Source organism: Podarcis cretensis (genome assembly GCF_951804945.1).
Source record: "Podarcis cretensis genome assembly, chromosome: 1".
Lineage (NCBI taxonomy): Eukaryota > Metazoa > Chordata > Lepidosauria > Squamata > Lacertidae > Podarcis > Podarcis cretensis.
In genome coordinates this window covers 86275852-86291824 of record NC_137170.1, presented here as the reverse complement: position 1 = coordinate 86291824, position 15973 = coordinate 86275852, and the positions used below count along the sequence as shown (strand labels likewise).

Sequence of the window (15973 nt, the reverse complement as noted above, 5' to 3'; positions counted from 1 at the left end):
GGTGGAGTTCACATTTGGAAGCCCATGGGTGTCGGAAGGCTGAAGCAGGCTGATATTTGGGAATGTAAGTTGGTTGAAATTCACCTTCAGAAGCTGGTCAACTGAAGCTGGTGGATGTTTGTGGAGTAAAGGCTGTTAGGATATTTCCGTTCCTCCTTAAAAAAGGAACAGGCTGTTGTGTGTCACAAGCCTGCGTACTTTCTGCTCACAGGGAGTTTCCGTTTTGTATATAGCCTTTGCTTCTGGCTGTTTCCTCGACATGAAAGCAAGCAGTCATGTTTTTCCTTTGTTCTGACCAACGTTGAATAAAGCTGTAAATATGCTCTTCTGGGTGCATCTTCTGTTGTGGAAACTCTGCAGAAAGGGCGTGCATGAGTCTTGGAATGTGTCTGAGGCTCGTGTCGCTAATTGACTGATGCTGTTCTACGGGAGATCGAGAGATTATCTGGAGACGACGTGTAGGCTGCCTGATGCCTTTGTCTCCCTGGCAGTATCCCAACAACAGGTTATGGGCCCAGCATGCTTCCGCTGCACCACTCTGCTTGAATGTGAATGAATGCAGAGTGAAATATGAGTGAATGTGTCTGCTGGAATTATTCATGGATGTTGGCTATCTTATGCGTGTGTGTGTGTGTGTGTGTGTGTGTGTATGGAAGGTTTCAAATATGGTCATGTGAGTGTACGCATGTGAAAGGAAACTGGTGGATATTCATGAACAGATAAAACATGTGGAAGTTAGCAGGTAAATATTTTTCTATATACCTCAACCTGTAGTGTCTATTCTATCTTTTTATTCAAAGACAGATAATGGAAGATCAAATACCTGAGTTTATTATGAGACCTGCCTCACCCATATCAGCAAACATGAAGAGTGGGCTGTAAATATTTTTAATAGTTGAAAAAAATTACTGCTGAGGTGTCTCCAGAATTTTCAGGCTCAGGGAGGCTGTGCTGATGCTGTTATCTACAGACTGCCTCTGATGTCACAAAGGGACAAGGGGCAGTTAATAGGGGAGCGGAGGGAAAGCTCCAAGAGAATGCGGCTGAAGGAAAGCTGGGGTAGGACCAGCTGGAGGCACAGAAGAGAAATCAGGGTTGGCTCCTTCCTGTCTACTTGAGTTGCCAACTTTTTGGTCTCTCGAGATTCCCATGCCTGTCACACCTACACAGATGTAAAACATAGATGTGCCTTTCAATGAGAATTCCTCAATCCCAAATAATTTTATAAGGATCCCTAGGTTTGGAAAAGTTCTCCTTTTATTGATATATATTTGCTGCATCTCTTAAGGTGTTTGCTTCAAGCGAACCTTTATTAATGTATTTTATTTAAAATCATTTAGAAACAGTTCCACCATTTAAAAAAAAATACAGTGTTGAATTATACAATGTAGAAACACTATAAACAACTAAAACAAAAATACAAAACCAGTAAAACAGTAGTATAAAGGCATATTAAAAATGATAAAAACAGGTTTTGAGGGAACTGGAGCATATAAAAATAGGATCAGGGAAAGTGGGGGGGATCCTTTACAATAAAGAATATTCCTGGTGCTCACAATGGCTCACTGTCTGAGGCACGATGAGCAATGAAGATTTGCGTTTGAACCTCACCTCTGCACACACACCCAGCTCAAGAGATTGCCCTGGGGAGGATGTTCTTTCCACAGTGCCCCTACTTCTTCCCTGCCCCAAATATTTACAGTATTGCCTGATTTCCTTTCAGCTGTCAGTGTTATGCTGAGGATTAAACTTGGGTCCTTGGACCAAGAAGACAGGACACTGTCTTGCATCCCTTCAGGCCACTGGACTACCTAGCTCAGTGTTGCCTTTATCCGGCTTTGCCAACATGGTCCCTGCAGATGCCATGGTGCCCACAATGCCTTGCCAAGCTCCCCTCTGCCTCCCAGTTCAGGATTCAAAGTCTAAGCTTGAGGCTAACCAAGATTCTCTCCGTACTAGGGTTGTCAAACCCACAAGGCAACCTGAAATCTCCAGATGACTGACACCTGTCAAAGCCTCCTTGCACATCACTTCCCAAGCACCTGGCAGCCAGTCAGTGATGTGCAAAGTGCTTCCCATGTCCTGCACTCAGCACTTCCCAAGCACTACACACAGAGCTGGAAAAGCTGCCCTCTGCAGACTGTGACTGTATAAATTCCTCATGGAGAACCCAAGTCATACAGCCAATCATGTTGCATCTTTACCTGCCTTGGAGCTGACATCAGGTGTGAGGCAGGTGAGTAGTATGGGGAAAATAGACCTCATGGGCAAAATTGGGCCCTGGCTTACAACCAAAGAGCAATCACTGCACAGTGCTCAGGAACTGTGCAGTTGGAATTTCCTGCTAAGTAAGACAGCTGACACACAGCTGCTGCCAGTCAACTTTTATGCTGAGTACATTTTATCAACAGTTGAAGACAAAGTTCTTTATTGGTTTATCATGTGAGCACTGGGTGTCAAATGAGCAGGATCAATTTTGTTGCAAGGTCTTTAGTGGATAAACTTGCATATTATCAGAGAGAGAATACCCACCAGCAATAGGGCCAACTGTGATAGGCCACAGAAACACCTTCAGGAGCCAAACTACACAGTAAAATAACTTATGAAAATGTACCAAGACTTTATTGCCATTTGTTTCTAAAAACTAAGAAAAGTTTGACGTAATCCCCCTTCTCCCAACCTCCAGGGGCTTACGCATCTAAAGCGTTGACATTTCGTACCTTGTACTTATTTCTCAGAATCCACCTAAACTTTTCCATGGGAAGATGCCTGGACCACCCACAGTCTGAAGCTGAAGATTACAAATCCCGCCACATATTAGGCAGGGGAGGCGTGAAGAACTTTTGTCAGGAAGTGTGCCTTTGAAGCTTCATTCTCTTCCAACTGTAGCTGAAGTGTCAGGAGCGAGGTAAGGAAATGGCTCAAACACAGCCTGTGGTCCCAACAAAGTTGAAACATGGCGGAAAGAGGATTCAAGCGATGGAGAGAGGCTGATGCCAAAGGCAGCTGAGAGTCATGTCCCAACCCAGACAGGTGAGAAAAGGGCAGGCACTAGCCCACATTCTCTCCCCCTTCCCCTCCCAAGGCCTGCTCATAGGAACATCTGTTCCTTCGGCGAGGTCGATCACGGAGGCCACTGGGTTCCTCCCCTTCTGCCTCTTCCTCAGAGGAGTCGCTCTCCTTATCCTCTTCCTTCTCAGAGCCAGTCTCGTCAGAGTTGTCATCGTCCATGTAGCGGTAGCCCCGCACCTTGTGACGGGGCTTGGGAATTTTGGGGAGGCGATGAGGGATCATCTGGGCTACTTTACGCTCCATCCACAGGTAAGATATTACTGCAGCTACCAGAGTAGCGAGCACGATGGATAACTTGGCCTAGAAGGAAGAGAGACTCCATCAGTTAACACAAAGGTCAGTTCTGCAGATATGACCTAGGCGAACTGTCACCTAGGCGCTATTCCATTAACCCTTTCTGCTCATTCCTTCAAGTTCCTTCACAACACTACTGGCTTTAGATTTATTCTCTTGTTATCCCCAGGCCAGAGGAACTCTCCTCCTTTCAAAGTCATCTTCATACACCACCAAGAGCCAGAGAGGTCAAAGAATTCATGCAACGCCAGACTTCCCACTCACCTTCATGGGCAGTCCAGACCAGAGATAAACAACGAAGATGGCTATGGCTTGCCACCAGTGATATATGGTGAAGACGAAGTCCTGACGCTCCTTGTCTTCATAAAGTATCCCCAGGAGTGCTGTAGGGAAAGGGCGGGGGACAGGGATACAGCAAATAGATTCAGAGACTATTAGCTTTCATTGCCTATCTTATTCTTCACAATCGCCCTTCACCCATGTGTGCGTGTGTGTGTGTATGCGCACATGTGTGGTGTGTATGCGCGAACATGATAACCCTTCATGATTCTGAAGAAGCAGACTGTAATCCAAGAAATCTTACGCCATAATAAATGTGTGAAGCCTTCTAAGGTGCTACAAGACACCGCTGCATTATTTCCGCTGTTCTCAGTACAGACTAGTATGAAAGGTTAGGAAAATAATGCATCTTATAAAATGCTCCCCTCCAAAATGTGTAACAAACCATGGAAAAGTATCTTGGGGGCAGTTACTAGGGGTGCTCACGCATGACCAGTCTATAATGCATGTAAACAAAGGAGCTGTACACTCACAGTTGTTGACATGTAATGTTCAGTTGTGTGCACAATAGATCAACAAGCAGACAATGTTTCACATAGACACTTGTACAGATGGAGAAACCACTTGCATCTGTGTTGAGTGCCATGTGTGAACAAGCCCATTATTTTGCTTTACTAGTGATCAATGACGCCGTCAAGGGAGACTCAATTCAAACAGTTAGAATTGAGCCTCTTCCAGGTAACCAGCATCTATCACACCATTTCAGAGAGGAGTTGTTACCATGGTATTGTCCAGCTCAGCTTGCTGTACCTCCTAGTCCAGAGGAAGCCAAGGTGATGTCCTCCAGATGTTGTTGGACTCCCAACTCCTATCATCCCCAGCAATTGACCATGCTAGCTGGGGCTGATGGGAGTTGAGAGTCCAAAAGCACGACACAGCATTGGCTACTCCTGTCCTAGTCTGTGGAAGGTACAACAGCTACTACACCAAGTGCAGGCACTGTTTGCAGCCTCTGCTTCGCATCCAGAAGGTCCCAGGTTCAATCCCAAGCATCTCCAGGTAGGATGGGAGAGAACTGTGGCTGAAAGCCTTGGGAGTTGCTGCCAGTCACGGTAGACCAGGGTTTCCCAAACTTGGGTCTCCAGCTATTTTTGGACTACAACTCCCATCATCCCTAGCTAGCAGGACCAGTGGTCAGGGATGGTGGGGACTGTAGTTAAAAAAAAAAAAAACAGCTGGAGACCCAAGTTTGGGAAACACTGCCATAGACAATAGTGAGGTAGACAGACTGATGATCTGACTTGGTATAAGGCTCCGACACCAAAGGGGTATTGTTTTACTCACAGCTGAGGCCTGTCTTGTTGAGGGCACTGCCAAGACCCCAGAGTGCAGCTACCAGATAGAGCAGGGCTTCTTCGCCTAAGCTACGGGCCTGAGGTGCCCAACAGAAGAGGCCGATCAAGAGGATGGCATGGACCGATGCTCCGGCAAGCAGGGGAACTTGGCGAGGCAGACACAGCATAGAGAGACCCAGGGTGGAGCAGACAGCAGAGGAGAGTCCATAAGCGGTGAGGATGTACGCCATGCGCTCCAGGCCGATGGAGCAGACACCATAGTTCTGGGAAGTGGAAAGGAAGGACCTTTTGGTTAGCACAGAGGTACTTGGGTGCCCAGCCCTTCCTGTCCCCAAACCTGGGAGGACTTCGCATTACCAGGGTGAAGCCAGTGCAGAAGAAGACCACCTCAAATCCACTGTAGATGAAGAAGACAATGAGGTGGCGCAGGCGGTAGTCCCGCATGTGCTTGAAAGGCAGCTGGAAGATGTTGCCCCAGCCAATGCTGCGCAAATCTATCTCCTCTGTGGGGCGATAGGCTGAGCCACACAGAAGCAACACCTGTGGAAACAGAAAGGTGAGGCACTGAGATATCAGAAGCTGGGCAAAAATGACCAGGGCTCTCCCTGTACTCTCCTTGTTAAAAGGAGGAATGGGGGCACCCGTGACCTTCCACACAATAGCAGAACTCAGCCCCAGCCAGCATGGCCAATGGTCAGGGATGATGGAAGCTGCAGTCCACAAATTATAAGGAGGGCCACAGATTCCCCATCTCTGCTAGGAATGTTTAAGCATATTTTCCTGCATTGTCCCATCACCTCCCCTGCCAAACATACACATCAACGGCAGCCCATGATGTGAGGCAGAGAAATATGAAACAAGATTACATCAGAAGTCTGTCTGAGTATTACAGATGGGGCAAAGAGAACTCGTCATGGGGCTGCTGTTTTCAGTGGCAACCCAGTATCCATATTAATTCTGCCCCTTGCAGGGTAAAATAAAGAAATGGATCACATTCACATAGACCAGAGATTTTGTTCATTCATCTCATTTAACCTCATTTCCACCTATGTTAAGGGACAGTTTTGATATGCCTGTATCTTTGCATAGTACCACTTGAAAGCTCTTACCTGGGTCCACAATCCATGTGGCAACAGCAGCAACAGCAGCAGCAGCAGCAACGCTTACCCTATGCTCCAGCCCATACAGGTGGAACACCCATACCCAGCTAGGTAAAGACAGAGGCAATCCTAGTGTGTGGCTGCTGCAGATATACAGGTCAATGCACTGACATATTCCTCAACCTGCCTGGAATGCAGCCACATAACCTTTACTGTTAAGAGACAATATCCTTGTGAATACCAGGTGCTAGAAACAGCAGGAGGGGACTGTGCTGTTATGCCCATGTCCGGCTTGCAGGCTTTCCATAGGCATCTGGTTAGCCTATGTGAGAACAGGATGCTGGACTAGATGGGCCACTGGCCTGATCCAGCAGGCTCTTCTTATGCACGTAGGGGGTTCAAGAGGATTGCACTATCACGTGCACAATGAACACATTTGCTTTGTATGTGATTTACCCGCCAACTGTGTTACACATTTTAGGGGCAGAGGAATCTGGGTTGCAGAATGTATTGCTTTTAATACTGATTTCATGATGACCACAAGCATGGTGAGTTAATCCATGCCTTTGCCCTTGTGCTTTTTTGTCCCTAGCTTCATACCAGGAGCATGGAAAGGAAGGCCACTCCCATGAGCACACTCTCCACCGTGATGAGCTCATTGCTGCGTGGCAGCTTCTGCAGAACTGTGGTGTTGAACCCTGTGAGAATCCCATGGCTCTTGGTCCCTGCAAGGAAAAAACCCAGCGCTTTCAGAGACCACAGGCCTAGTTGGGAAAGGGTCCCCAAAGATTAGGATCATGGGTATTAAGGGCAGGGGTGGGAACACTTATTGCCCAGAGGTGGCCATGTATGGACAGTAGGAAGTTGCATGCCAATGGATGAGGCTGGAGCCAGCAGTTGGGAAGGCCTAGACCATTCACTGACTCACTTGCTCCAAGACACTCCCGAAGAAATTTCTCCAAATCCCTCCATCCCCCTATTTTCCCCAATCATTTTTTTCATTAACTGCACAGCTGATTTTGTCTGGTAACTCAACCTCCTCCCAATACATAGACAGGTAACTTTACAACAAATTCCTCCTTCAATCTGCCCCACCCCCAAGATCTCAGAGAGGCAACTTATATTAAGCTCCATTTGCTCAAGGAATGGGGGTGAAGGTAAATGGCTACCTTACAGCAAGTCGGCCAGCAAAACACCTCTTCTGCATGCAAGACAGATGCTCTACCCACTGAGATACAGCCCCTCAGCCAGGATACTCACCGCAGTGCTGTACGCTGAAGAGAGTGTGGTTCAAATCAGAGAGGTGCCCCTTTATGAAGAAAAACATGGGAAACTGGGCACAGACAAAGCTCAGCTAGAAAACAGGGCGAGAGAGAATGCAAGATAAACCAACTGTGGGCAGGAGAGAGAGAGAAACCCAACGTGCAGAGAGTGAGAGGGTGTCCTCTCACTGAACTATATCACCGATGGCTGCCATTTCCCAACAGACAAGGAGCGACAATGGGGAATACACACACATCCCACTCCACCCCAAAGGTACATGAAAAAAAACCCTTTTAATAGAGCTCTCACATAGAAGATGGCATAAAAGACAGTCTGGAAGCCAACAATGTAGGAGTTGTAGGCCCCACGTGGTGCCCTTTGCTGCTCCTGGACATGTTCCAACTTGTAGTTCGCATATTCATAGTACTTCTGCGCCATCCTGTTGAGGCAAGTCGAACATATCAGATGACCAGGTGAGTGCAACCAGCTGCCCACCTGCTCTCTCCAGGACACACTCTGGGCCAGGCTAGGGAGCCTGTGGCGCTCCAGATTTATTTGTTTTATTCATTTATAAAATTAATATGTATACACTGATACATCACAAAAATACATCAAAGCATGACTGAATGAAAACCATACAATAAAAGCAAAACAAGTAAAAAACGAAGGTCAGTAGAGTCGTACTTCAGAAGTCGAATGGAATTTGTTCCGGAAATCTGTTTGACTTTCAAAATGTTCGTGAACCAAGGCACGGCTTCCAATTGGCTGCGGCAAATCGGAAGCTGCAGAAACCACAATGGACATTTGGGTTCCAAAGAACGTTCGCAAACTGGAACAATCACTTCCAGGTTTGCAGCATTCGGGAGCCAAAATGTTTGTCTCGCAAGGCGTTCAACTTCCAAAGTATGACTGTATGTTTATTTATGCTGTGAGATGCTCCCACCACCCCTATGCAGGCTGTGGATGATGGGAGCAAGAGTCTAAGGACATCTGGAGGAGCACATGCTCCTTATACCTCCTGTAACATTCCTCCTCCCATGGAAGCTGCCAAGAAATGCTTCTGCAGCTTGGTGCAACCAGAACACCCAAAACCCATTTACCACACTGACGATGGAACATCTCCGGTCGGGAATGCACAATATTGTTAAGGAGAGTCACTAAGTGACCAGAATGGTACTTATGTATGGTAAGGGCCATGCAAAGACACTTGGGGAGGTCTTTCAATCTAGTGTCTTTTCCTTCTGCAACAGGCTCACCGGGTGACATAATTGCCCATGGAGGCCCAGAGAGGTATAATGGCAGCCCCGATGGCCACGGCCGATGGCACCAAGGTATAGTAGCGTTCCCAGTAGTTGGTGGAGACAAAGAGTGTGTAGACACCCACGGCCAAGAACAGCATCCATTTGGTGCCAAAGAATCTGGAAAGACAGAAAAAAGAGGTCTGTGTTTTGGGCCGGGCGAAATGTTTTTACAACTGTGAGATTACTTGTGTTCTAGCTACCTCAGGACACAGGATTCAGGTTTTTTCACCCCTTCCAAAAGAATGGTCCATCCACATTGAGGATTTTTAGCACTGCCCACTGATTGTTCTCCCACTATAAGCTACATAATCTTCCATGCTTCAGAAGGTGCATTCCCCCCATCTCTTGTCATGTTTTCGCTCACTTTTGGGAGGGTAAAGTGTGAGAAGTCTACAAGAAAACCCCTAGCATGGGCGCACCCAAAATTTGTATTCCAGGCACAGCTCCACCCCCCAACAAAAAAAGTATGAATAGCATGAAGAGTATTCAGAGGGGGTGATGAGGAAGTTAGAGCAGAGGAATACCTGATGAGCATCGGAGTGTAGAACAGGGCAACAATAGGTGTGACATTGATGCCCATCAGCATCTTGCTGTCAATATTCTGTAGTTCCAGGTTGCTGTATTTCACCTCTCGGTACGTCTCGTCATAGTGCAGGATGAGCTGCATCTGTAGCAAGCCTAGGGGAGATGACAGGGGCACTTAAGAGTTGGCACAACCTTGTTCAGTACAGGTACCACACTGCTAAACTAGGTCCCCGCAAACCCAAGGGGAAAAAAGCTAACAATGGCTGATGAAGGCTCTTCTCTCCAAGCAGCAGGGAATATTCAGAGATTGCACCAGGGCTGCAAGATATAGTCATGTTCAGAAACAGAGCTGACTTGTCCAGGATCCCTCTGCTTACTTCCTCAATGAGTTCAACACCACACTGAGACCCACACCATCCAACAGGACCAAGTGGGTGAAATCATTAAAAAGATACCCGTTTTAATATACTCTTGGAAGGTGAGGCAGAGGCCCAGGTTTCATCAGGATGTCAAGCATCATAAGCTGCTTCTCCTCCCTGCCACTGGATCTGCTCCTTCTAGATTAGCAGGATGATGCCATTCTGTTATTCTGCTGCAGAGGAATAGTAGGATGCAACTTGCACATCCTGCTCCTTCACAACAAGGTAAGGTCCAAAAGCTTTTGATCTGAATCAAATGTGCAAAATGAAAATGAAAACAGATAGTGCTTCCTCTGGGACTATGCCACCAGAACGCCCTTGTGAGGAAGGCAGCATATTTTTAGTGCTCCCACATAAAGATACACATGCAGTTCCCTAAACAGTGTTGCCTCCATTAATTACCATGTACAAGGACCATGGAAGTGAAGAGAGGTTTCAAAACAGTGTTGTTCGGTAGACTGAGCCCCTAAAAACCAAGCAAATCAACACCTGTAATCCCAAAGGGTCTTTATGAACTACAAAGTAGCACTTTCCTCCATTTTATGAAGTAACGGGTGTGCTACATGCAACGAATCACCACTAGAGATTTAAGTTTGCAACAGGTCACCATTTCGGATTTAATTTTATCGCAGCAAACCAACACTTTTCTGTTGGGTTGCAACTTCAGCTTCAATTGAAAGAGGAAATAAAGGTTTCACCCAAGCAGATGTTGCAATCCTGGCTTAGAGACCAGAAATATTGCAATCATAACAATTGTGGCGCTATGTAAGGAACCCACGGCATTGTGTCCTAGGCTGGTATAAAATAGCTGTGGTTAGAACCACAGGAAAAGCACTGAGCTGTCACAGGACTGGATCAGCCGCTGAAAACAAAGATAGGGAACCGAACCACAAGAAACAGACAGGCAAGAACACAAAAAGAGCTCAACTAGATCAGACCAAAGGCTCATCTAGTCCAGCATCCCCTTTCCTGTAGTGGCCTCTGGGAAGGCCATGAGCAGAACATGAGCACAACAGCACTTCTCTACTCGCCTTCCCAGAAATGCTATTCAGAAACATGCTGCCTCTAGTCCTAGAGGTGGTTATGTAGCCATCATGGCTAGTGGCCACAGATACACTTATCCTTCATTCATGTTAAAATAAAAAAATTCCTTCCAGTAGCACCTTAAAGACCAACTAAGTTAGTTCTTGGTATGAGCTTTCGTGTGCATGCACACTTCTTCAGATACACTGAAACAGAAGTCACCAGACCCTTCTATATAGTGAGAAGGTGGGGAGGGGTATTACTCAGAAGGGTGGTGGGATTGGGTGATTGGCAGATAGCTGTGATGAGCCTGTTGACGACTCTTAACGACTGCAATAGGTCTTACAGGAAAAAGCAAGGGGTGAGAAGGTGAATAATGGCTTTGTCATGTATAATGTATAATTCATGTGTTTAATCTCCTTTGAAAGCCATCCAACATGGTGGCCATCACTACATCTTGCAGTAGCAAATTCCAGAGTTTAATTATGCACAGTACGAGGAAGTACTTCCAATATTCAACTTCATTGGATGGCTCCAGCTTCTAGTATTGAGAGATGCAGAAACATCTGCCCATTCCAAATGGTTGTCAACATGTATCTGCTCTACATCTCAGCAGGCTATAACCTCCCTATGGTTGCGGAGTCCTGCTAATCATCCGCTTTAGCCAACAGATCCTGGAGTTTCCCATCCAGCTGCCTGGTCCTTCCATGCCTCACTATACCACTATAGTAAATTTGGAAGCTGCAAGTTGCCTTGAGACATCATTATTTCAACCATTTATATACCGCTTAATTTCAACAACTTCTAAGTGATGTACAAGAAGCGCAATATAATGCAAACATAAAACCAGAATTCAGCTAAAATGCCTGATGCAATATATTTTTGAAAAAGTTCAGTCGGCACAGGAAGTTCAAAAGGGCAGGATCCTGCCTGATCTCAACTCTGCAAAATTAGGTCCACAATGTTGGATGCACAGTTCCTAATGGATACAAGCCATGTATCTGAACCATAGGGGATTACTAACAGTTACTCCCCTTGAAGATCATAGAAAAATAAAATTGTAGAGTTGGAAGGGGCACCAACGGTCATCTAGTTCAACCCCCTGCAATGCAGGAATCCCAGCTAAACCATCCATGACAGATGGCCATCCAACTTCTGCTTAAAAACCTCCAGTGAAGCAGAGTCCACAACCTCCCAAGGGAGTCCATATCACGTCAGTGATCAGGCAGGGATTTCAGGGATCAAATTATTTCAAAAATAAATATAAAATAGCTGGTGGGAAAGTCTTTTCGGAAGGCAGCCCTGGGAACTGCAGTTTCCACGACACCCACTTTTATACTTTGCCCCAGAATCTTGGCAATGGATCAATATGACCAGAAAAAAGTTAGCCACACCTGACCTAGAGGTACGGCTGGACTTGCAGGCAGATGAGCATCTGATGGAGACTAGGCTATGGGTAGCAGCAGGAGAGGAAGACAATGAAAGTGTAGCATACCTAGAAAGACCCCATAGGTCAGCATTCCTCCCAAGCTGGCTGCCAAGAGGTTCTTGATCACACCAAAGCGCTTGCGGCGGAAGTACTTGCTCTCCTCCTTCTCTTCGTCATACTCGGCGTGAGCCCCCACAAAGTCATCCAGCTAAAGACAGAAGGATCACATGGGGGTTAAGAGAAACACCCTGGTAAACTCGCCCCCCCCCCCATAGCAGAGAGCCAGCATGCCACATATCTCAGAGAGGTAAAGGTAAAGGGACCCGCTGCTGCTTTTGAGGAACAAGCACTGCAGAAAGGAGAGGGAGGGAGGAAAAAAAAAAAAAAGGTAAAGGGACCCCTGACCATTAGGTCCAGTCATGGTTGACTCTGGGGTTGCGGCGCTCATTTCGCTTTATTGGCCGAGGGAGCTGGCGTACAGCTTCTGGGTCATGTGGCCAGCATGACTAAGCCGCTTCTGGAGAACCAGAGCAGTGCACGGAAATGCCGTTTACCTTCCCGCCGGAGCGGTACCTATTTATCTACTTGCACTTTGACGTGCTTTCGAACTGCTAGGTTGGCAGGAGCAGGGACCAAGCAACGGGAGCTCACCCCCTCGCGGGGATTCAAACTGTCGACCTTCTGATCGGCAAGTCCTAGGCTCTGTGGTTTAACCCACAGTGCCACCCGCATTCCATCTCAGAGAGAGAGAAAAAGAAATGAGGGCCACTGTGAGGTAGTGGATAGAATGTCAGACTAGGGGCTGGGAGACCAGGTTTCAAAGCCCCACTTGGCCATGAAGCTCACTGGGTGACCTTGAGTTAGTCTCTGCCTCTCAGCCTAACCAACCTCACAGGGTTGTTGTGGGGATTAAATGAGGAGGCAGGCAACCATGTTCACCACCTTGAGCTCCCTGGACAAGAAAGCAGGGTATAAATGCAATAAGTATGTTTAAGGAAGTTTTTAATGGTTAATGTTTTAACGTGTTTGTAATATTCTGTTGGGAGCTGCCCACAGTGGCTGGGGAGGCCTAGCCAGATGGTCTGGTTTTAAGTAATAAGTTATTATTATTAAAATAAATAAAAAGGCCATGACTTAGGGTGAGGAAGGCACTGCTAGAGAGGGCTGTTCTCCATTCCAAGGCTGTTTTTTTAATTACAGTGGTACCTCGGGTTATATATGCTTCAGGTTACATATGCTTCAGGTTACAGACTCTGCTAACCCAGAAATAGTGCTTCAGGTTAAGAACTTTGCTTCCGGATGAGAACAGAAATCGTGCAGCGGCAACGGGAGGCCCCATTAGCTAAAGTGGTGCTTCAGGTTAAGAACAGTTTCAGGTTAAGAATGGACCTCCGGAACAAATTACGTACTTAACCCGAGGTACCACTGAATTATTATTAGGCTGCTGAGAGTAAGTGGTATGCACGTGTTCTTGCACGCATGAAGAAGAGCCAGCATACATGCCCAAAATAAAATTTTGGCTTTCCCCCTTCCACATCAAAGAAAGCAACCCCTGTTATCCTCATCTTATCCTCACAACAACCCTGGGAGGTAGGCTAGGCTGAGTGAGCGAGCTCCATGACCCACTGAGGATGTGAAACCTGGTCCTAGTCTGGCACTCTCTAACCACTGTGCAGAACTGATCGCATTCTTAAACGCACTGAAAGACAATTTCCATCCATTATGAATACTTTGCTGGGGAGTGGGAGGTGCTTCTTACCTGAACCTCAGGGCCATTCAGGATAGGGCCGTTTATAACGTCGATCCCCTGGCCGTCGGGGGGCGGCCCGTGGCCCGGCGCCTCTTCGTACACATTGCCACCTGCAGGGAACACGCGGCGAGGAGGAAACGAAAGCTGAACACTCCGCGCCTCCCTCTCCCTTCCCCCGGGGCTGCAAACTCCGCCGCAGACTCGGGGGTCCCGGAGCAGGTACACCAGCAGCACCCCTTTTTTAAAAAGAGATCCCCCACGTCTAGACCACGTCAGGTTTTCTGCTTGCACCGTTTTACGGCTTACCGGGCAAAGAGAAATATACGAATCTACAAACGGAAGTAATAAATAACGAAATCTTTCCTTCATCAGCACTGACACCGATTTCGCGCCGGGACAGGTGGCGGTTACGCTCGCTCCACTTTGGGAGAAAGGATGCTAAGATAAGGAACGTCAGAAAGTTGTGCTAGGATAAAACGGGATTCTAGGAAAGAGAGGGCGCTTCTAAAAGCACACGAAGGGGAAGCGGCGCAAATTCCCGGGTTGTTTCCCCCACCCCACCCCACCCCCACCCATCCCGGATCCTGATCCAGCTTCCCCTCCCACGCAAGGGTCAATTACAGTATACCTGGTTCCATGGCAGCTCCAGAGGCGTCACTGCTTCTCAAAAAGTGGAGGGTTCGCTGCGCTTTTCCGGCTCCACTGAGGTGGGCGGGGTGGAGAAAGGGAGGGGGCGAGCTCTTAAAGAGGTAGGAGTATCAGAAAGGCGAGCTAGGCGAGTGGATTCTATACGTATGTCATATTATACACAAAACAAAATAAAAAAATTCCTTCCAGTAGCACCTTAAAGACCAACTAAGTTAGTTCTTGGTATGAGCTTTCGTGTGCATGCACACTTCTTCAGATACGAATATTATATATATTATACACAGTAAGCGTGTATAATATACACAGTAAGCGTGTGTGCGTGTGTGCGCAAAGCGGTTTCTGTGCTCACTCTCCTTAAACGGCTGCATTAAAACATTGAAGTAGTTCGCCCAAAATACTCTTGATAAATTGGGGAGCAGATTACTACTACTACTACTACTACTTTTAATACAGGTACTTACAACAACCGACTTTAAAAAGGCACCTACTCTTCTTTCCCATCCATTTCTGCAGCCTAGATGTGCCTTGCGAATATACATATATAGATACATGATATAGCTATGGTTAGAACGGTCATAAAATTAAAACAAGAACAACGCAGGAGTCATGGGATGGAGGAAGAATGGGAGGAGAGTAAGATGTTGCAGTGGAGTCAGTTGCAGCACCCTAGAGCTGTGCGTCTCTTGTTCTCTTTTATCACAGTACCTTGACTACTGCAGCAACTCAGCCCCACTAGTCTTCAGGAACAGTGGAACCCAGCCTTTCTCAACCTAGGGTCCCTATACATTGTGGGACTACAACTTCCATCATACCTGACCTCTGGTCCTGCTAGCGAGGGATGATGGGAGTTGTATTCCAACAACACCTGGGGACTCAAAGGCTGGATTCTAACCCATTCTCTTCCCCTGTGATAGGGTCCGTGCTCACAGTCCAACATCCCTACTTTCTTCTGCAGTAGGCAAGCAGTGTGGACACCTCCCAGGGCAGGATAATTCCAACCCCATCCTATATCAAACAGTTTACTGTAGAGATGAGCACATATTAAAGCAGGACATCTAACTGGCTGTCAGCTGTCAGCTCCCATCTGCACCAGCCAGTATGGCCAATGGCCAGGGATGATGGGATCTGGAGTCTAGCAATATCAGAAAGGCACAACATTTGCTTTCTCGGTAATAGAGAGATGTATGCTGCAAGGCTCAACCATTTTTCTCAAAGTGAGACTCAGCAATAAAGCTTTGTTTTCTCCTTCATTTCTCAATTCCTACCCCCTTCACCCCTCCCAAAGCCAAATCTCTCATTCCTTGTAAACATGTAATGCAGGAGCCCAAGTAATTGGGACGTGTTCTAAATTCATTTCCTGTCCTTCAGGCAAATCTAATTTAACGTCATCACTGGGGTTCCTAGAAGAGTTATTGTAGCTTTAACAAGCAAAAATCTAACTGGCTAAATTCTCTCCAGTGTTGCTTAATACCAAAGGAAAGTTTTGCCTATAGAGTATCTCGCTATCATATTCAA

The 15973-nt window shown here is 46.8% G+C and overlaps 1 protein-coding gene and 1 long non-coding RNA gene across 3 annotated transcripts; one reads left to right on the top strand and one right to left on the bottom strand.

The window, feature by feature from the left end:
• Nucleotides 1–1291: 1291 nt before the first annotated feature.
• Nucleotides 1292–14521, bottom strand: UNC93B1 (unc-93 homolog B1, TLR signaling regulator). 2 transcript variants are annotated; one of them, XR_013841423.1, is made up of 13 exons: nucleotides 14439–14521; nucleotides 13820–13920; nucleotides 12127–12268; nucleotides 9189–9342; nucleotides 8620–8781; nucleotides 7673–7802; nucleotides 7361–7454; nucleotides 6701–6825; nucleotides 5358–5540; nucleotides 4990–5263; nucleotides 3631–3749; nucleotides 1983–3372; nucleotides 1292–1948 (listed from the first exon to the last, which is right to left on the bottom strand). XR_013841423.1 is itself a non-coding variant. In XM_079986005.1 (12 exons), exons 1-12 carry the CDS (start codon nucleotides 14446–14448, stop codon nucleotides 3052–3054), a joined length of 1815 nt encoding a protein of 604 aa, XP_079842131.1. In that variant the 5' UTR covers nucleotides 14449–14521; the 3' UTR covers nucleotides 1292–3051. The 2 variants fall into 2 exon arrangements, 1 of the variants encoding a protein (XP_079842131.1); XM_079986005.1 differs by having other exon boundaries at nucleotides 1292–3372.
• LOC307221605 lies at nucleotides 2900–3973 on the top strand. Its single transcript, XR_013841429.1, has 2 exons — nucleotides 2900–3033; nucleotides 3536–3973. It is a non-coding gene; the product is annotated as an uncharacterized lncRNA (long non-coding RNA).
• Nucleotides 14522–15973: the final 1452 nt, after the last annotated feature.